The 21,287-nt window shown below is 37.5% G+C and overlaps 4 protein-coding genes and 1 long non-coding RNA gene across 7 annotated transcripts; 3 read left to right on the top strand and 2 right to left on the bottom strand.

Annotated features, from left to right (window-relative positions):
• Window positions 1-981: 981 nt before the first annotated feature.
• LOC133517885 (uncharacterized) lies at window positions 982-6,845 on the top strand (the record flags this gene model as incomplete). The annotated part of the gene is given in 5 exon segments (XM_061851353.1): window positions 982-1,136; window positions 2,490-2,703; window positions 3,159-3,432; window positions 4,100-4,293; window positions 5,224-6,845. Coding segments are annotated over 5 exon segments (1,106 nt in total), but the record flags the coding sequence as incomplete, so codon positions are not given.
• Window positions 6,843-12,317, bottom strand: LOC133517884 (transport and Golgi organization protein 6). Of its 2 annotated transcripts, none has more exons than XM_061851351.1 (6): window positions 12,169-12,317; window positions 11,913-12,000; window positions 9,833-11,832; window positions 9,404-9,626; window positions 7,907-8,058; window positions 6,843-7,173 (listed from the first exon to the last, which is right to left on the bottom strand). In XM_061851351.1, the coding sequence occupies exons 2-6, from the start codon at window positions 11,962-11,964 to the stop codon at window positions 6,856-6,858; spliced, it is 2,745 nt and encodes a 914-aa protein (XP_061707335.1). In that variant the 5' UTR covers window positions 11,965-12,000; window positions 12,169-12,317; the 3' UTR covers window positions 6,843-6,855. The 2 variants fall into 2 exon arrangements, with proteins under 2 accessions (XP_061707335.1, XP_061707334.1); XM_061851350.1 differs by having other exon boundaries at window positions 11,913-12,097; window positions 12,182-12,288.
• Window positions 12,318-13,217: 900 nt separating this feature from the next.
• Window positions 13,218-18,744, top strand: LOC133517876 (uncharacterized). The gene is made up of 2 exons (XM_061851334.1): window positions 13,218-14,400; window positions 18,423-18,744. Exons 1-2 carry the CDS (start codon window positions 13,390-13,392, stop codon window positions 18,456-18,458), a joined length of 1,047 nt encoding a protein of 348 aa, XP_061707318.1. The 5' UTR covers window positions 13,218-13,389; the 3' UTR covers window positions 18,459-18,744.
• Window positions 14,910-18,428, bottom strand: LOC133517883 (uncharacterized). Of its 2 annotated transcripts, XR_009799423.1 has the most exons (3): window positions 18,255-18,428; window positions 16,234-18,163; window positions 14,910-15,701 (listed from the first exon to the last, which is right to left on the bottom strand). It is a non-coding gene; the product is annotated as an uncharacterized LOC133517883 (long non-coding RNA). The 2 variants fall into 2 exon arrangements; XR_009799422.1 differs by having other exon boundaries at window positions 16,234-18,428.
• On the top strand, window positions 18,732-20,939 carry LOC133517882 (NEDD8). Its single transcript, XM_061851349.1, has 3 exons — window positions 18,732-18,870; window positions 18,949-19,079; window positions 20,714-20,939. Exons 1-3 carry the CDS (start codon window positions 18,853-18,855, stop codon window positions 20,796-20,798), a joined length of 234 nt encoding a protein of 77 aa, XP_061707333.1. The 5' UTR covers window positions 18,732-18,852; the 3' UTR covers window positions 20,799-20,939.
• Window positions 20,940-21,287: the final 348 nt, after the last annotated feature.

Here is a 21,287-nt window from a genome sequence, read left to right as displayed (position 1 = left end):
CTATCCATAGATAGCCCACACGTATGGGTTTGATGAATTTTTTTTTTAATTTCATGACTTATTAAAAAAAACTACTTAAACGAGATCTAGTTCAAACCAATTTTCGGTGGAAATTTGCATGGTAATGTACAGCATATATTTTTTTAGGTTTATCATTCTCTTATTTTAGAAGTTACAGGGGGGGGGGGACCACTTTTACCACTTTGGAAATGTCTCTCGCGCAAACTATTCAGTTTAGAAAAAAATTATATTAGAAACCTCAATATCATTTTTGAAGACCTATCCCTATACCTCACACGTATGGGTTTGATGAAAAAAGATTTTTAGAGTTTCAGTTCTAAGTATGGGGAACCCCCAAAGTATAGCTCTTATAGTTTCGGAAAAAAGTGGCTGTGACAAACGGAGAGACAGACGGACATGACTAATTGCCATTTGGCTACGGAACCCTAAAAATAGAAGGCTTTTATAAAATTGTACACTAATGTATTACAATAATTATTTTTGCTAACTGAATAGCCCAAGAAAAATCTTATATTGATAAAGGTCACATTATCCGTATACTAATAAAATTAAACAGCTTGTATATACCTCGACCTCTGGAGTTGCAGGCGTCCATAGGCTACGGTGACTGCTTACCATCAGGCGGGCCGTATGCTTGCTTGCCACCGTCGTGGTATAAAAAAAAAAAACCAATTTAAATGAGATAAATATGTTTCTCGACACTTATGGGCCTACGTGCGAAATATCCTATTATTGTGTAGATGGGCTTTTGTAAAAACAGCGTCCGGATTCGTTTAGGATGCAACACTGTTTAAGTCTGCTTAATTTATTACTTTCCAATATTAATTAAGTTGGTGTTCATACCATTTTCATCACATTGTTATAAATAATTTGCTGCTGACTGTACACTATAGGTATTTTGCCAAGTAACGTTTCGTTTCCGTATAACACGAAGTTCTTAAACTCTGTGTGCTTTTTCAGAAGTACTACACTTGATCGGCGAGCCCGACTTTCGCGACGTGCGGCTTCGCTGGGAATACGGGCGAGTTGAAGATGACCATCAGCCCAAGCTCCTGGCTTTCCAGGTCAACTATTGCGAATTACAGGCCTGGGGCCAGTACCGCTGCCGGACTAAGGTATCTAATTTTTGAAATAAGGATTGCTGTCGTGTGCTCCATGGGTGTACGGGAGAGCTGTGGTGGATAAACCCAAATTCCTGGCCTTCGAGGTCAACTCCTGCGAGCTCGGGCCAGTACTGCTGCCGGAGTTTCCAAATCTATGCAACAGCGACTGCTCTCAAGTATTCTAGGAGTGTACGGGAGAGCTGTTGCCATAGTATTATTTATTTAACTACAGCAGGCGTTTTGTGTAGGTAAATATAAGCAGGGTGTTCTTTCTAGCTGACGCGGATTATCCGGAACGGACGGCCCGTCTAATAAGAAATTGTATGAACAGCGTTAACTGGCGCGGGCGCGTGTGACGGATGGATTTCGCTTGGGAGCAGGACCCGCGAGCACGCGCACGCGGCGGGCGTCCGCGTCAGCTAGCGGAGGCCCTTATATTATTTTTTGTTACCTGTCGTGATTGTTTTCACCGGATAGTCTCATCTGAAGATCAGCTCTGGAAGTCGCCAGTAAGATGCTTAGATGTTACCATTTCGTGACACTTTCTCCTTTTTATGTTTCTCTGTTTTGTATAATTTTCTATTTTGTGTTTGTGTTTTCGAATGAATTATTTCTATTCTACAAATCCAAAACTCCAATTAGTTATTTGGCTTAAATATTCGACTAAGAGCTCTACCGAGTTAGTACTATAATGTCTGTTCCACTTAGTTCTTAAATGTTTGTGACTGTTTAATAGACTACTTAAATATTATAAATATACTCGCGCGGAATGCACAAAGCCTCTCACCAGAGCGCTAAATGGTTCAGCATGACAACTAATCATATTTACACAGGACACATAAATGCAAGAACTTACTATTTTTCTAGCAGTTAACTACCAACATACAAGGAGGATTAAAATATATGGTGAATAGGGTAAAGTAGAATTTTCTCTGTAAGGCAGAAAGTGCAGTGTGAAGTAGGTATAAAAACCTTTGGCACGGTATTTTATTGTGATTACGTCGGGCTCATTATGGAGATGGCGGTTGCGGATGTTAAATGCTGTTATGTTATGCCAGACTTCGTAAGCAGAGTGCGACCGTCATAAATGCGCGAATAATAAAATATAAGTAGTGGTTTATTTATGTTATCTATAAATATTTATTTATGGAAGTTATAGAGCTTTTACTTCCTAGGCCTTGGGTCGCTTAGCTGTACTGGTAGCATGACACAGGCGGCAGGATTTTGTTGTGGACGATATCTAACATTTTAGGAACTTCTATGTAGAATTTGCTACTAATCAGAAACGTCTATATGTAATAACTTGATTTGAGTGAATCAGAACTCCCGAGCAAATAAGCTAAGTCCTCATCATTCTTGCTACAGGTCGTCGAGAACATAGAAGATGACAAAGCACGCACCATCGAATCATCGACGACGCCGGCGCCGCGGCGCGGACGCGCGTACAGCACGCGTGTCACGGGCCTGCGCATGGCGACCACCTACTCATTCGAGGTGCGCCCGGTCAGGCGCGACGCGCGCGACCTCGCCGATCCGCACTCCATCGGTTCCAAAATCATCATCGTGCCAACAAAAGGATGTGAGTTATATGCCCATGAGCATTGTGTATAATAAACCACGTAATAAAACGTACTTGTAATTATGGCTCAATGCTTATGTCATATCCGGCTCGGCTATACCATTATTTTATTCGATGTGTTTGTCGAAATACGCGTAAAAATAAAGAAAAAAAGCAGATGTTTGTACTTAGGAAAAAATAACGTCTACGGATTTATAATTATTTTGCAATTTGTATGAATGGCATTTCGAAAAAATACGAATGTTATGAATGACAGTTCTTCCTTAAATTCTACCCAGTGGCGTAGCGTGAACTAATCTAGCCGTGGGCGAAGACGCATCTTCTTTCAATGTGTACTCCCAAGATAATAAAAAGTAGGCCAACCCTTTTTACGCGAGGCCGCCCACGCCTAGTTACGCCTCTGCTTTTACACCAGTGGTATTAAGGCCAAGATACATACTTGTGGGGTGTTGCAGTTTCAGCTCGAGCGACTCAATGCTTACCGCACGCCAGCGAGGTGGAGGTGTCAACCGGGCCGTACTTCGGCGGGCGCATCGCCGTGGAAGCCGCGGACGGCGGCAGCGGAGCCGCCGAGCGCTGCTCCCTGCAGGGCAACCCCAATAGCGCCCAGGACGCGTACATCCTGCGGTTCCATCACGACGAGTGCGGCTCTGAGGTCAATGACACTACGGTCGCTACTTATGTCATCGTGCAAGAAAATCTCCCAATACTTACGCACAGCACAAGACGGTAAGTAAATAATGTTTGTGAGGTCTACATTGAAGGGCACTGATGTTGCTCGCTGCAGGGCAACCCCAACAGTGCCCAGGACGCTTACATCATGATTAGTGCAGCTCTGAAATCAATGACACCACGGTCGCTACTTATATGTCATCGTGTAAGAAAACCCGGCCATTACTCACGCATAATAGCACAATACGGTAAGTACACAATATGTATATAGGGAGATGAGGTATGTTTAAAGGCAAGTATGTTACTACGAGTATTAGCTTCGGGGCAACCCAAAAATAGTCCGACGTTCCTATATCACGCGCTTTTATCATGACAAGAGCGGCTGTACAGTAAAAGATGCTAAGGGTTTCAAGTGTTTTAACCTACCCCGCGCAAATCAAATCTATCGGTATGTACTAACTTCGAGCACGTGACGTAACTACATATAAGTCGTCGTAAAACAGGAGGAATGTTGAGACCGCGAAAGACTGTCAAACATTTTTTTCTACTAAGTCGGTGGCAAACAAGCAATAGATAGTGTCAATTAATGAATGTGTCGTGCAGAAAAAAGCCCTACGTAGTTCCGTATTTTGTTCATCAACGCCAATACGACAGTTACTTGGCTTTGGGTAGATCTGCTTAAATCATAGTAACATGTTTGAATTATTTTATTTTATTTTTCCAGTTTCCTGGTACTCTGCACATACAAGCCGGAGACCCTGACCGTCCGCGCCGGCATCAACTTGCCCAAGGCCAACCCCGGCGACGTGCTGCTGCACACGAAGCCCCACCCGGGCTCCGTGGAGCCCTACGACGATGATGATTATAATGAGCTGCAGCCGCTTAGACTTGAAGCGAGGAAGCAGGAGAGCGAGTCCAGTGAGTACATTCAATATTTCGTTAGGTGACAATCAAAACTTACTAATTGATAGAATAGTAGTGTTAATCAAGGGATGAAATGATGCCTTTCGTCCAAGTTAAACACTAATTTTCATTTCGAATACCAGGAAAGTCTGACCTCGGACTTTTGTCGGCAGAAATGCCTTTCATCCTATGGTTAACAATCTATCTAATACTCATAGTGTTCCTTGAGAGTATTTTCAATTAACAATTTAGGTAAATGTTTCGTTATTTATGGAATGGGGATTTAAATATCATAGGTAATGGACATTGTATAACAATCCATTTAAAACAAAATTTTAATTGTTTATCGTAAAAAAGGTAAAAATCGTACTTGAAAAGTAAAATGCCCTAGTGCAGAAACGTATCACTTTCTACCGACCTCATAGAACATCAATGACCCTCTTTTAGAGCATGGAAATTGTCACCTAATCATTTAATACTTACACACAACATTAGGATGTGTTAACGTAATCCTTTCCATTTCATATGGGTAATATAAATGTAAGTACTGACAGAAACTAGGCCTTACAAAAATAAGATTGGAAGTTATAGGTTGACTGCTATAGTTATTGGCCACACCTAACAAATCGGAAAGAAACCAGCCAATAGAAGTCTTATTGTAAAGAGTGGTCAACAGTGAACGGAAAATGTGGTCAATGACTAAATATGTAGTGGCCAATAACTATAGCCCTATTTTTTAAGGATGGTGCGTACCCGTGTTCCAACATTACGATTACTCGTATAAACACATTTGGTACTTATTTAAGTACCTACGAATAAATGTATGATATAAGTTATGATATAACCAACATTCCAAAATACCTATACCTATAGGCACTAAACGAATCTAGCATGAAGATTACCTAATATATGGGGTCACATTAACATGACTTACCTACCTTCCAGGTATGTTTGGTGAAGTATCTCTGGTCATGTTCTTGGTGGTGGCCGCATTCGGCGGCATCGGACTCCTCATTTGGAAGATGGTTCCGCGGTCGGGTGGCGACGACGTGTCCATCTCAACCGCGTCCACCTTGTCTCGCAGCAGCATCTTCGGTAGGCGGAACAGAGACAGATTCTCTGACGGCACATCCATTTACTCTATCACATTATCAGAAAAAGACGACGATTACGTCAAGAAACCATGCGAGGGCGATAACACATCTGAAGCTTAAATCTTGTATTCATTATACAGCGTGTTTTGATCTAGATTGTAGCTAGGTAATCATACTTAGTTTTTATTGTCTAACGGACATTTGTGGGAATACGAGAGATGGGACAAACCGAGCCGTTAGGTTTAATCCTTGTCGGAACAATTAGCGCTCAACCGCAGTAACCTAGATCGGATCATTCACGAAGACGCGGGACTTGAATCGTATTATCATATTATTAAAGGTTATATTTGACAAATCTGTGCATCATCGTAGATGACATGAAATATAGCTGAGCATTTTACAATTTGTATGAAATTAAATATGTACAGTCAAGTGTAAAAATATGCGTCCACGCAATTTACTCAAAAATATGTCCTTATAGCTCTTAATTGGCCGACATAGGAGCCATGGGACATATTTTTGAGCAAGTTCTGTGCACCCATATCTTTACACTTGACTGAATAGATTGTGACGTTATATATAAAAAGGCACATGATTGCCATAGGAACTTACGGTATTCTTAACGATAAGTAGACTTATTATACCTATACGTTGATAAAATTGGTGCGACCTGAAAATAGGCTGATGATGTTGCTTGTCCTTGGGGCTTGCTTCATTTTTAAATCTGTAGTCAGGAAAAAATAATTAATCATTTTTGTCTAAAAGTACCTGTTTTAGGATGACTAGTATTTTTACGCAGCTTGGATACGGTGACAGATGTCATCATACCCAAGACATGTGAAAAATAGTGTAGAACTATATATTTTACTCTAGACCTATAGTATTTTTCTCTCATTGCTAATTAATAGAAGATATAGTTAGTAAAAAGACTAGGCCAGTACCTAGGTGTTTTAATAATTTCAAGAGCTCACTCCTCACTCGGCTATCTACTGCCAGCTGCCAGATAACGCTACTTGTTAGTTGTTACTAAGTTTTACAGATGTGCTTAACCAAATAATAGTACATTATTATCATTATATTAAGGGCGTGAACTGTTGTTACTTCAATAATGCTTACCTTATAGGTACACCTTCCTGTTTAACCCTTTGAACGCCAAGGACTGAAATGTGCCCACAGAACTAATTAATATAAGGTTGACATTTGCTGAATTGGCTACTATCGGGCTGGCTATTGGATCGTAGACGCAAGTCCACGATCTTAGCGAATGACTCACATTTCATGTATGCCGTTCTAAGAGTTAAAAATCCAAGTACAATCATATTTAATGAATGCGTGTATTTTGATGGACTGAAACATAAACCAAGAATGAGACATCTTCTTTGGCTTTTAATTTAAGATTGTAATTGTATTTAGGCTATATATAAATTAATTTTAAGTGAAACCAGTGTGATGAATAAAAACAATAGGAAATACCGTCGTAATTTTATTTAAAAACAATATCTTTAGGTTCACCTAACACAAATGATCGATTTTCCATAGATACTGTAGGAAATAAAAATTGCTTGACAATATCATTGAGCTCTTCGAGAGCTATTTGTGCATGTAGCCGTACCGTGGGGTCCTCGTCAGGGTTCCTGTAGAGTTCCTTGAGGGTCCTGTATATGGGTAGAAGGTTGTCCTTTAGCTCTGTGAGAGTTTCCTTGCCCAGGCCCTTGAGTAAGCTTGATACGACCATGACGGCTGCTCGGCGACACTCCACGGCTGGATCCGTTTCTATTACACTCCAAACGCATAGAAGCATCTGCAACAAACCAAAAAATCAACTAAGTTTTGAATGCAAAGAACCTATAAAGACATCATGGTTAATCGTACTTCAACACGCTTATGAATGCTATGGCGTATTGTAAAAGTATCCTTCTGGCCTTCAATTTCGGGTTATGTTTGTGTACCTACATTTCTGGATGCAGATACGCAAATATTCAATAAAAATGCATGAAACTTTCAATGGTGATACATATGTCTATGAGTTTTGAAATAAAGGTGCCGTTTTTTCGGTTTATATATCACTGGATTCCTTCTTAAGCGAAATAAGATGGAAGCAATTGTAAAAAAATAAAAAACCGGACAAGTGCGATTCGGACTCGCCCACCGAGGGTTCCGTACAAATTTAAGTTATTTTTTAATGTAAAAATTTATACTCTTCAGATTTTTTCCCTGTACTTGTAATATAAGAGAATATTACTTGTCAAATTTCATAGGTTTAGGTTAACGGAAATTAGTTACCTTATAAATTTTGATTCCTTGAAAATGTCGAAATATCAATTTTTTGCGGCATAAACGGCTGTATCCTTTTCTTTTTTTACTTTAACTTAGAAGTTTTTTTTTTTTTTTTCATAGCGTCAACGGACTGCAGACCTGGGTATATAGTTTCAACCTAAACTCAATACCTCCACACGTTCCCGAGATAAAGTGTCTTCACAAACAGACGGACGAACAAGAAAATTAGATTATCAGGAATAATTAGTAATTGCTACCTCATAAATAATAGATCCTATTCTGTAATGAAGAACCAGAGCAATTTCAGCCAAGTTTGAGAGAGCGGAGGCCCGAATGAAAGGGTCTTCGTGCCGACACGCACTGAGCATTGTGTTTAGCAGAATCGTTTTGTGCATGACAGCCATTTCACCTGAAAAAAAAAAACAAAAAAAAATCTATTCTTTTTGTTTCTATTGTTACTTATATGTACATGTTTTTACCGCTTCTACAGGTGATATCTTTAAGCGTATGTAAGTACGTGAATATGCCTATTGGCATATCAGAATTATGGATAGTATAGTTGTTAGATTCGTAGCTGGCCCACAACGGCTTATTCTTTGTCTATTGTTAACTAAAACCGCGCGTGTCACTACCTGCAAAAAAAGGGTCGTATAATTCTAATTGGCACCTGAGCGCGGGCTAGTCCAAAGCTCAAAAAACCAGTGTAGGTGTGCTCTCTGATAACGCGCCTTTGTTCCGCATATCGAGGACACATTTTAGACTGGTTCGGTAGCGTTCGACTCGGCACTCAGTAATCGTATATGGACCACACAAGAAATCACAAATTATTTTTCCATTTGTTCATTTTGAATCTTATTTCAGTTACCGTAGGAGTTCTAATTAAATAACCGCTTAAAGTTACCCGGCCCTTTTTTTGCAGGTAAGTGGCACGCGCGGTTTTAGTTAACAATAGACAAAGGATAAGCCGTTGGGGGCCAGCTACAAAACTAACAACTATACTAATAGTACAATGCAAAATCTAAGAAAAAATTGTGGCCCTAGTTTGACAGCGGAAATAGATGGCGCTGTACTGCGTCATGTTTTATGATCGCTGGATTGCCAAACATCAACTTAGACAATCAAAGTTACTGCATAATATATAAAGCCAAAATCGAAGCACAAATTTGTCTGTTTACATATCCTACGGTCTGTTTCACAATGTCCGGCTGTTGTTTAAAGGTCGCTTTTTTATTTTTTCTGAAATAATTCGTAAACAATGACCCATAGCAAAAAATGTTCTTGATTAAAATTAACTTTCGCTGTTTAATATCTCATTAAATATTCATCCTAGCGAAAAAGTGTAAGTAATCTTTATGGTAGAAAATTTTATGTTAAGTATTTATGTTTAACATATCTTTTTGCACTGGAGCACCGTTTACGAGTTATTTATGAAAAACTAAATAAAAGTACCTATGAATTAATTATAATATTTGTAATTAACTTATAATATCTTTTTAAATCTTGATCCTAGAGAAAAGTGTTCTGTACATTTATTGTAGGAAATATTATGTGCATTATTTATGTATAAGAACGTGTTTTGCTACGGGCTACCGTTTACGAGTTATTTACGAATAACTAAAAAAGGGGACCTTTAAATCTCTAAGTCTCCATGAATATGAGTTGCTTGAGGTAAAAAAAGTACAGTCAGTGATAAAAAATTGTACCAAAAACCAACATGCTAAAAACTTATTAATGGTAAGTTTAATTATATTTACCAAGCTTCCTGGTGACTTTCATAATTATATCACCAATTTTCATTTTCAGTTCCGCCAAACTGTTTTGGTCTTTTGAGGTCTGAATGTATGCAGACTGGTCTGAAATCTGGATAAACTCCCTGCACAGGATATGCAGCACATCTTCAGTACAAAGGGATCCTAGAGATGCTATACCATTTATTGCTGCTAAGTATATGTACGAATCAGAGTCTTTTAATTGATCCTGTAAAAAAATAATACATCATAAGTTAAAAAATTACCTTTCATGGTCATGTGGTGGTCAAAAATCTTGGGCTATAAAGAGCAGAAACTTCGTTCTCGAATAAAATACAAAAAGACAACTAAAACTTTGGTCAGGATCATGATACACAGAGTTAAAATAATAACTCTTTAGAACAATAATGATTTAGGCAATATGTTGACACTTACCTGGAAAAGGCAGAATATAAAATGTTTCTTAGAGATGGCTTCTGGATTCTTGGCATCAATTAATTTAGTGAGCTCTATAATTCCATGAGCCCTGACAGGCAACAACGGGTCAAAAACATTGGCAATTGCCTTGGCACATGCTGTTTCTGGCTGCTGAGGCTTATTACACTCTATTAACGATAAAGCCTCTTTAAACAAGATATTGTTTAATCCTGACTCATCTTCTGCCATCTTCTTCAGCATAGGAGTAATATTGCTGAACATTTTCTCTATATCTTTATTGTCACTGCAGTTTTCCAATATTGTGTTCAACACAACCAAAGCTATAGTAACACATTCATCATCGGAGTTCCCAAAGTTTCTCATAAGAAAGTATTCTATGAAATTAAGCACCCCTGCAGGAGACTCTTTTAAAGTAGAAATTACTTTAGGATATGTGCATATTTCAGAGAGAAGCTGCAGAATGTCTACATATTTTTCATCAATATTGTCTAAAAGCATTGGGTCATCTTCTGGAGTGAGCAAAATGTTTTTATTTCTTTTTACTTTCCTCTTTTCAGTCAAATCAATGAGAATTTGCAATGAACTTTCTAAAATTGCCCGTACAAAAGTAAGGTTTGTTGATGCTTTGAACAGATTAATAAAATACTCTAAGGCATCCTTCCTGGGATATTCAACCACATCTGATATAAATTTAACAGCAATCCCTGCTTCAAATTCTTCAACAGAAATCTTAGTGACTCTTACTTCATAATTCCCAAATAGCAACTTGATCATTGTACACCTGATATCATTTTGGCACAGTGACTCTAATAATTTTAAAAGTATTTCCTTTATTTTTGTCTTCATCTCCTCATTTTTTGTACATTTTACCCCAATCATAAAAAGCAAATACAAATTAGGATGCAGTAGAGCTGCAGGCCAGTCTAATTTAGTGGTGTATACACAAGCATGTAGCAAGTTGACTGCCCTTTCCACCTCCTGGGCTGACAAAGCTATGGTGCCTGGTAAGTATGGCCTAGATGTTAACTCATCATAAACCAATGTTTGAAATATATTTTTGACTAAGCCTAACACTGCTTCTGATTGGCGATAAGTCTCATTTAACATTAGGACACATGCTACTGCTGTTGATAAGTAATGTGTGTTGTTTGACATCAGTATATTCTTCAACTGTAAACATATATTACTGAGATAATCATTTTCAGAGCCATTTCCATGTTTAGTGGCAACTATTTTACATATCAAATCAATTTTTTTCCACTCAAATCCAGAATCTATTCCATAACTTTCAATGAAACATCTTATGAGGCTGAGCAAACCTCCAGGGGCCAGCAATCTGTAACTCATTTCTTTAGCTATAACCCTCTTGACAAAAGCAGGAGGCTGTGGGTCAGTCACACCTTGTAGTACCAATAGTTCTTTCATAAGTATTGGTTGAAAGCAATTTTCTACCAAATTTTCATAGACCTTCTGGTATTTTTTTCTATCTATATTTAACCTGTCATACAGCTCTTGAGTCATAGTGAAATTACTGTATGTGCCAGGTTTTTTCAAAGGAGCAAATGATAACTGTATGAGCGCAGCTAAATAATCAGATAGATGCAGTGTGACAATTATATTCTTCAAAACTGGTATCATGTAGCATCGGGTGAAAAAGTCAGTGCACTCTATAAGCATTTCATACTTTTCTTCATCACTTAGGGTAAGTGGGTGAAGAATGGCTGCTGAAGAACATCTTTTAGATAAATTTATTCCTAATCCTGGAATTAGACACCTTGACACACCCAATGAGGTTATCAATTGAAAACATGCGCGTAGAGTTTTTTGGTTTTTAACACTCACTAAAATTGTTTCATCTTTTTTTAATTCAGTTGCAATAGCATCTATATATCTGAATATGTTTTGTAAAAACTGACCTAGTTCCTTAAAACTAATCTTCGTATCTGTATCCTTCGTCACTGTTTTCAAATTTGAAGATACAAATTGAGACTGGCCCTCTGAAACATAGTTTTGAGTTAGGTTACATATCCACATCGTTCAGTACATTTGTAACATTTCTTTCATAGTACGGTATTACCTGGATTTAATATCTGCTCGAGATTTTCAAAAAACTTAAGTATGTTTGCCATTATCTTTGCGTCGTTGCGTTTACATCGCTGGCGGTGCTGGAACAGTAAATTCGAATTGTTCTTAATGATTAAGTATTATGTAGTAATATTGTGAACTGTGAACGGGCCTTCGCTGGGCGACATAACACAACAGCTGAAAATTAATACTTAGAATGAGTATTTTGTTAATAATATGACTGTTACAGTATATTACAAACTTCGCACCTAAGTTTCGCACACGCACGAGAAACTTATTTTTATTTTACATATGACATGACAATGACATTGAAATTATTTTGACACATTCGACAGCCAATTTTTTTGTTTATTTACAATGGCCTGGATGATGCCTGGATGCGAGTTCTTTAAGCCTTTGTCAGCCAATTTTTTTAAACAATTATGGCCTGGATTACGGAAGGTGGAGATAAGGAACGAAATCTCCAGTACCAAAAAGTGTCATCAAAAAACTTTAAATAGGTGGCGCTACAATACCTCGAGTACTTGAACAAAAAAATCAAATCATAGACAGCGCAATTCACTCCGTCAATAACGCCTAGGTTCTTAGCTACTCTAGCGCTACTCTGGAGAGATTGGGAACTATTATTTATAGCTGACAGCTGGACACTTTAGCAACAGTTCTACCATAAGAGATGCCACTCCTCTTAATTCCACACTCCATAGCCTGGATGCTTTGACAGCCAAATTAGGGGGACGTTTACAATTCCTTAACAAGACAAATAAAAAAATTATACTATATAAATCTCGACAACATCACTAAATAAGTGTTGTGTAAAGTTTTTAAAAATACCAAAATATGTTTATATATGTATACTAACATTACTAACTTTGGAATTTCATGCTGCGGGGCGTCGTAACCATCATGATTTTAAGTAAATATTTTTTTTACTTATTTTGGATTATAGACACAAACATTTGAGTGCGTTCAAAACATATCAGTCGTAAGTATTTGATTAAACAAGAAAATTTCTAATTGAGATCTCTTAGTGAGTATTCAATTCTTTGATTGAGATCTAAAATAAAAAGAATTGAAAATAAAATCATTTAATTTTTTGTAACTGCTTTATTTTATTCCTTGTTTCTTAGTTAACCGTATAATATGAAGTAAAAAAAGATTAGAATTCAGTCCTATCGAGATTTATTCATTTTCGAACGTAGCCGCTCCTGTCAGAGTCTTGTTCGGTCCCGTCAAGTGTCAAGTTAATAAAAACTGCATTAAAACGAATAAAAGAAAAAAAAGCGCGGGAAACGTGAAACGCGGCGGTCCAGTTTTAGGTTTCTTGTAAATTTAATTTCCATTTTAATATTATAGATCAGGGAATCAGTAATTTGTATATAATTTTTCACATAGTTTGTATATATTGTTGTATTTGTATATATAATTAGTGTAATTTCGTCGTAGTTGGTAAGTTTTTTCGTATATATGTAATGGGGGATGACGATCCTCCCGACCCTGGAGGTGATAACCTCCAGGTCGGAAGTAATGTTATTATCGATTCAGCAATGGACACGGACTCTTCTGTGGGGAGCAGAAGTGAATTGAAAAGAAATAAGAGTCACAAAAGATGCAAAACATGTAATAAAAAAAGAAGGAAAAATAATGGCGGGGACTATTCGTGCGATTGTCAGAACATCATACAAGAAACCCAAGCTCCTTCAAACTCTAACATTCAGGTTACCAAAAACTCTTCGGATAACTTAAATACAAAAAATGACTCTTCTAATACCAAGGTTGGCAGGAATTTATTTTCATCTTCCGATGTTGCTCCCTTCACGGTGCACGTACAAATGAAACAAACAGATGCAAAATCATCTCTGCACCCGGTGTCCTTTGGGAAATTTTTACTAAAAAAAGGCTTCAGAAACATTATAAATGGAAGTGTTAAGCGCATTGGTAGGACACGTATAGCGATGTCGTTTTCAAATTACGTTGACGCAAACTTATTTGTTACTGATACGTGTCTTGAATCAGAAAATCTTACCGCTTACATTCCGTCGTTTTCTGTGACCCGTATGGGCTTGGTTCGCGGTATTCCAGCACAGTGGTCGGAGGAGGAAATAGTTTCCAACATTTCCGTGCCCATGGGGTGTGGAAAAGTATTAAAAGTACGACGTTTGAACCACAGAGTTGTGGTTAACGGTTCTGTTACCTGGCAACCCTCAGAGACAGTTGTATTGACATTTGACGGTCAAGTATTACCGAAACGAGTCTTTTCATGCTACAACTCTCTTGCCGTTGAATTGTACATTTTTCCTACCATTCAATGCTTTTTATGCTGTAAATTTGGACATACCAAAAATAACTGTCGTTCGAAGCCTAAATGTTTCAAGTGCGGGGAAATGCATCCTGGAAATACCTGTGCAGTGGAGGAGGAGGATGCCATTTGCTGTTTATGCAATGGCTTTCACTTTGCCACAAACAGGTCATGCCCAGAACATGTAAGGCAAAAAGAAATTAAAGTCAGTATGGCAAATAACTGCATCTCCTATGGAGAAGCCGTTAAACTGCACCCAGCTATATCGAAATCGTTTGCTGATATGGTTAAGTCACAACCACATATACAATCAAATTTACCACATAATAGTACTCAAAATTCAGTTACAAACCCTAGTTCGAATATGCGCCCTCCTAGCCATAGCAGCAGAAAAACTATTTTGTTGAAACCTCGTCCTTCTGTTAAAAAGACTACCCATGGCTATGATGTGGCTGCACATCGGGCCATAATAAGTGAATACTCCATCCCTTCTCCTGCAAACGGTTGTGCTCTACGTCAGGAAACAGAAAAGGAAGAACGAGTAGTAATCGCCGAGTCTATTGAGGCCTTAAGAACTCTTTTGTCCATGCCAAACCTTACTTTACCGTCCCACGTTGCCCCTATGATTGACTCTCTTACATTTGCAATTAAAAACAATGGACAATATAATACAATGGAATTGCAGAAGCATAATCAATAAAAAACATGATTTCATTCATTTACTAAATAAATTTAAACCTTGTGTTTTTGCCCTATCTGAGACATGGCTCAAGCCTGGAGCTCTTCTAAGAGCTACTGGCTATTCATGCCTCAGAGAGGACCGTCCTGACGGGTGGGGTGGAGTAGCTTTACTCGTCAGGAATTCTGAATCATTTTCATCTCTTCATCTCCCATCTCATAGTGATGATTTTTCAATTATTGCTGCCATTGTAAATAACATCTGCATCCTCTCTGTATATATTCCTCATCAATCATCTTCTATTTTTAATGAATTAGAACAAATTATTTCCTCTCTACCTAGGCCCTTGTTGATTCTAGGAGATTTCAATTCACACCATCAGTTTTGGGGCAGTTCAGTATCCAACTATAATGGACATCGTGTTTTAAAAATCTTAGATGATCACAATCTTTGTGTCCTAAATACTGGCTCTCCAACTCGCCGTACAGCGCCTACAGAATCACCCAGCGCTGTTGATCTATCCATTTGCTCTGCTGAACTGGCATCTTCTTTCACCTGGCAAACTCTAGATTCTACATTTGGTAGTGATCATTTTCCAATTATAGTCTCATTTCCTTCATCTACACGACCATCTCCGAAACCTAGCCCTAGGCTTAAATACAATCTATGTAATGCTGACTGGAAAAACTTTAAATGCTGTGTAGAGAAGAAATTATTGTTTTTGCCTAGTTTAGATGATACTGACGTAGTTGGTTGCTCGGTTGCTTTGGCCCGGGTGATCACAGAAGCAGCTGATGATGTATTTCCTGTAAAAAATACTGTAATTAATAAAATCCCCTCTCCTCCTTGGTGGGATCAGGATTGTTCCCAAGCCATTAAACAACGAAAGGAGGCTGAAAAACTTTATCGTCATTTTATGACTACTGAAAACTTTGAGTCTTACATGCAGGTCGCACGTGATACTAAAAAATTGTTACGTAGGAAGAAATATGAAGGTTGGAGACGATTCTGTGCGTCTCTCAATCCTAATGTAAAACCTTCCATAGTTTGGAACAACATCAAAAGGTTCAGACATGCATTCAATGAACCCTCAAGGCGTACACTGCCTCCTAATCTTGCACAACAATTTATAGACAGACTAGCACCTTCATCTGTTCCTGAAGAGTTTGTGTTCCAACCTGCAACCTTTTTATATGATCCTTCCTTAGACTCCACTTTTAATTGCCCTTTTAAAATGGAGGAACTAAAAGGTGTTTTAAGCAATTTAAAAGATAGTGCTCCTGGTGAAGATGGTGTGCCTTACTCATTTTTAGTAAATGCCAGTGATGGCATACTTACTTATTATCTGAGCATAATAAATTCGGTTATCCAGTCCGGTATAGTCCCAGATTCATGGAGATCCCAGATAGTTATTCCTATTTTAAAACCCAATAAACCACCATCAGATGTTTCTTCCTATCGCCCTATTGCCCTTTCCTCAGTATTTGCAAAAGTAGCTGAACACTTAATTAAAAACAGGCTAGAATTTTTTGTTGAAAAGAACCATTTATTATCTCATAGTCAGTTTGGATTCCGAAAAGGTAGATCTACTTATGATAGTTTGTCAATATTAATTGCAGATATACGACTGGCATTTTCTAAAAATGAGTCAGTAGTAGCTGCTTTTCTGGATATAAGTGCTGCTTATGATAATGTATTAGTTTCAGTGTTACAGGAAAAGCTTTTCAAGTTAGGCATTCCACAAATGTTAAGTCATTTTGTAATAAACCTTTTATCTGAACGGTCCATCAGTCTTATAAATGACAACAATAGAATTTCTCGTTTAGTGTGGAGAGGACTACCACAAGGGTCTGTATTAAGTCCATTATTATACAATATCTATACATCTGATTTAGAGTCATCTCTAAATGGTACTGTTAGGGTCTTACAGTATGCCGATGATTTATTACTTTATTCATCAAATCTTTCTCCTGAACAGGCTAGTAGATCAGTCACTTGTTCCTTATGTTTCTTGAGGTCATGGTTAGATTCTAATGGTTTAGAACTTTCTGTTCCTAAAAGTGTTGTAGTTTTATTTACTAGAAAACTATTTCCTCCTCCAATCAATGTGCAATTTGATAACTACTCCATTTCAGTAAAAGATAAAACTAAATTCCTTGGTGTCATTTTAGATAGTAAATTAACAGGCCTCCCACATTGTGAGTACATAGTTTCTAAATGTGAAAAAAATATTAATATCCTTAGGTGTGTTTCTGGAGTTTGGTGGGGTTCCCATCCTTTTTGTATGAAACTAATGTACAATGCCTTAATAAGAAGCATTTTAGATTATGGGACATTTTTGTTAGAGCCTGGATATGTCGTTGGCTTCCAAAAACTAGATCATATTCAATCTAAAGCCTTGAGAATAATTTGTGGTGCCATGAAATCAAGCCCTATCAATGCTATGCAAGTTGAGTGTTGTGAGCCTCCGCTCCATTTACGACGCCAATATCTTTGTGATAGATTTATTTTCCGTTGCTCCCAATTCTCTAATCACCAACTCTGGATTATCTTGTCTAACCTTCTACTTCAAATAAGTACATCCAACTATTGGAAACACAAGAGCCCTCCTTGCTTAATCAAAAGTTTTCAAAAACTTAAATCTATTTCAGCTCCCACTGTTAGCTCTTCATCACTTCCCATTTTTCAGCATGAATATGAGTCTCTTATACTAGTTCCACCAGTTCTCCTGGATATAGGTATATCAAAGAATGATATAGATCAAAATCAACAATTTCTGAGTTTTATTGATACTGATTGTCAGGGTGCTAACCATATGTATACAGATGCTTCTAAGATGTCCACCAATGGTTGTGTCGGTATTGGTGTGCTTCACATTCAATCTAATATTTACCAAAAGATAAAATTGCCTCCAGAATCCTCTGTGTATAGTGGTGAGTGCTTTGGAATCCTTAAAGCATTAGAGTTTATCATCATAATGCATCTTAAAAAAACAGTCATTTTTTCAGACTCTTTAAGTTCTCTTCAATCAATATCTAAATTTCCTTTCAAATCTAAATCTAATAACCCAATTATTTATCAAATCCGTAGTCTACTTCAAAAATGTCATCTTAAAGGTTACTCGGTTTCCATTGCCTGGATCCCTGGACACAGAGGGATTAAAGGTAATGAAAGGGTGGATGACTTAGCTCGAGATGCCATTAGTTCTGGAGACATGTTTCCATTTAAGAATGTTGTTGAAGACCTGTTGGCACTGCCTAAAATATACCTAAGAAAGGAATGGACAAAATTATGGGCATCTGGTGCGGGTGCCACTGCGTTACATTATCGGAGCATACAAAGATCAATTCCTGCCAAACCTTGGTTTGCAAAAATCTCTTTGCCAAAGCCTGCAACCAGTATGTTAATTCGAATGAGATTGGGTCACGTATGTACACCGGAACACCTGAAACTACAAAATCGCGTGGCCAGTTCCGCATGTATTTGTGGAGCTGATCCCGCTGATCTTAATCATATATTCTTTTCAGGTAATTGTAACCTGTATGACCGTTCTATATTATTAAGACAGCTGTCAGATTTAAAAGTTCCGTTTCCCACATCTATTAGAACACTCCTGTATATTAATAATTCTTCTCCATATATATTTAAATCATTGTATTCATTCCTTTCACGTCATAATATAAAATTATAATTTATTATAATATATTACCATTCCCTGATCCTTGTCCAAATTCCGACATATCCGTTATAATGTAATCCTTTAATTCCGTTTCCCCGTTTTACTCGTTTGGCTGAATGCGCCAGGAGCGCGATGCCATAAAAAAAAAAAAAAAAAAAAAAAAAAAACGAATAAAACGGGAGGAGAAGCCGTAACAAACACTTATACCGCATAAGCTTTAAAATCAGCATTTATTTTTGCATATTCTCTTAGTTTTCGATTGAATAAATCCTTCAAATATGTTGATCAAAGTGAAGGTAACGCCAGATATTTGAGTCACGCATTGCTTGTATAATTACTGAGCATTTTTAGCGTCTAACCTTATTTTGTTGTAGACGCTTACAGGCAAGGAGATCGAGATTGATATTGAGCCGACAGATAAGGTGGAGAGGATTAAAGAGAGAGTGGAAGAGAAAGAAGGCATACCACCGCAGCAACAACGTCTTATATTTTCCGGCAAACAAATGTAAGTAAACTTGGAAGAATTGCAGTTCTATATTTGTTCTCTTTACCTCGATTGCACCAAGGTGCTGTCTCAAGTAATATGTTCATACTATGCTGCAGTGCAGTCAGCATCAATTAATTGTGACATTCAATTTGCCAAATATATTGTAACAAAGGGTTGTTGCAATTTGCATTTTAGCTTACACTATATATTTGATGCCAGACTCTGTATATACAGAATGAGATAGATTAAACTGATGGATAATATTTAAAAATTGGGATGATTCCATGCCACTGAAGCTATGTAAATAAAATTAACTTGAATTCATAAAATAGCAGGTAGTAAGGTTTATTCCATTAAGTGTGAATCTCTATAAATACACACCCACCAATATTAGTTTACTTTTTTGATTTGTATTAGTCTAACAGTTTTAGTCTAGACTGTACAGTTAGTAACTTAAGACATTGGTGGACAGTATGGTGTATTCCCCTGCACAAGAGAGGGGATTGATTTGTATGTAGCACCTATTCTGCACAGATGGGAATCCACCAACAGTACTTTTGATTAAGTTTTGTATTTGGACACCTATAGATGTAGTGTCCTTCAAAGTGTTAAGCAGCAAAGAAATCTTTCCCACCAAGTTTCTTGCTGGTCCATATTGGGATACCCTCCTACGATTTAGGGATTTAAATCTCGGGTCACAGGTGTAGGCTTAGAGCCGGTGTAGCATTATTTGATGCTCATAAGTGTATTGTGTAATATGCCTACTTGAAATAAACTATCTTTATCTTTAACCTTTTCATTGCCATTGATTTGATATAAAGTCTTTATATTCCGTACCCCACACACCACAACTTCATATCAAGTTGTGGTTTTGGTCAGGTTTGTATATATTGAGTGTGGAATTAAGAGGAGTGGCATCTCTTATGGTAGAACTGTTGCAAAAGTGTCCAGCTGGCAGCTATAAATAATAGTTCCAAATCTCTCCAGAGTAGCGCTAGAGTTGCTAAGAACCTAGGCGTTATTGATGGAGTGAATTGTGCTGTCTATGATTTGATTTTTTTGTTCAAGTACTCTAGATATTGTAGCGCCACCTATTTAAAGTTTTTTGATGACTCTTTTTGGTACATGGAGATTTTGTTCCTTATCTCCACCTTCCGTATTTGTATAGGTGCAATTTTTGACATGGCATTGATGACACTTTATTACTTCATTGACATGGTGGCAAAAAGGTTAATGTGTCAGAATTAAGAGTCTGTGCATATCATTTAGAACCCCTCTTCAGCTTAGCTACTTCTAATGCTGACTGTACCAAAGAAATATACTTATTTGTGATTTTTATTAACACTTAGGATGCTCACTAACAAAAGTCTGTCACCCTTATTCATAAACATGCTCCAAGCCTAAATTAGAAAAAAATATTTCATATCCAATCCTTCAAGCCTCAATTAGCAAAAAATTATTCATCTCCAATCCTTCAAGTCTCAACTAGCAAAAAATTGATACCTGCTTACATGATACCTTTTATGAGATCAAAGGGTTAAAAAAAATCAAAGACAGGAAACTGAAATTAGATTTTACATTGTGTTGTTAATATATTAACTACAGGCATGAATGGGATAGTTCTTCAAAGTAATCAATATTTGTGATTTCAGGAACGATGAAAAAACGGCTCAGGACTACAAAGTGCAAGGCGGCTCTGTTCTCCACTTGGTGTTGGCGCTGCGAGGGGGGGAGTGAAGGCTTGTGATACTTTTCTCATATTTATAACTCTTAATTTTATGTTACATTTCTTGTATAAAGTAAATATGATTTCATAAAAAAGATTGTTGACATTCTACATCCTCCTTAGCTATCATGGTGCATGACTATTTACCATGAGTGAAAACTCTTTTAATTTGTTTTAAGCAGATTGGATGCTTAATGATCCAAGGGTATGTATGTATGTTAATTTCTTGGCACACATATTGAATTTCAGGTGCCAGCCTAGGTGGTTCTTTGTAAATCTTGTGATTTAACACATTCACCGCTGAGCTACGGTCGTAGCGCTACGTCGTAGCCGATAACATAGATTTCCCGGTATAGTGCCAATTACATCCACACTTTAATCACGGCTGATATCAGACCCGATTTCGGGCTTGAGCAAGAGTATTTTTCCGTTTCACCAAATATCAGCACATTGCTTACTATATTTGAAATGTAAAAAAATGGTTCTTAAGCAAAAATATC

This window comes from Cydia pomonella, chromosome 5 (genome assembly GCF_033807575.1).
Source record: "Cydia pomonella isolate Wapato2018A chromosome 5, ilCydPomo1, whole genome shotgun sequence".
Taxonomy (NCBI): domain Eukaryota; kingdom Metazoa; phylum Arthropoda; class Insecta; order Lepidoptera; family Tortricidae; genus Cydia; species Cydia pomonella.
The sequence above is the reverse complement of the archived record's forward strand: the minus strand, read 5'-3'. Positions and strand labels throughout refer to the sequence as shown.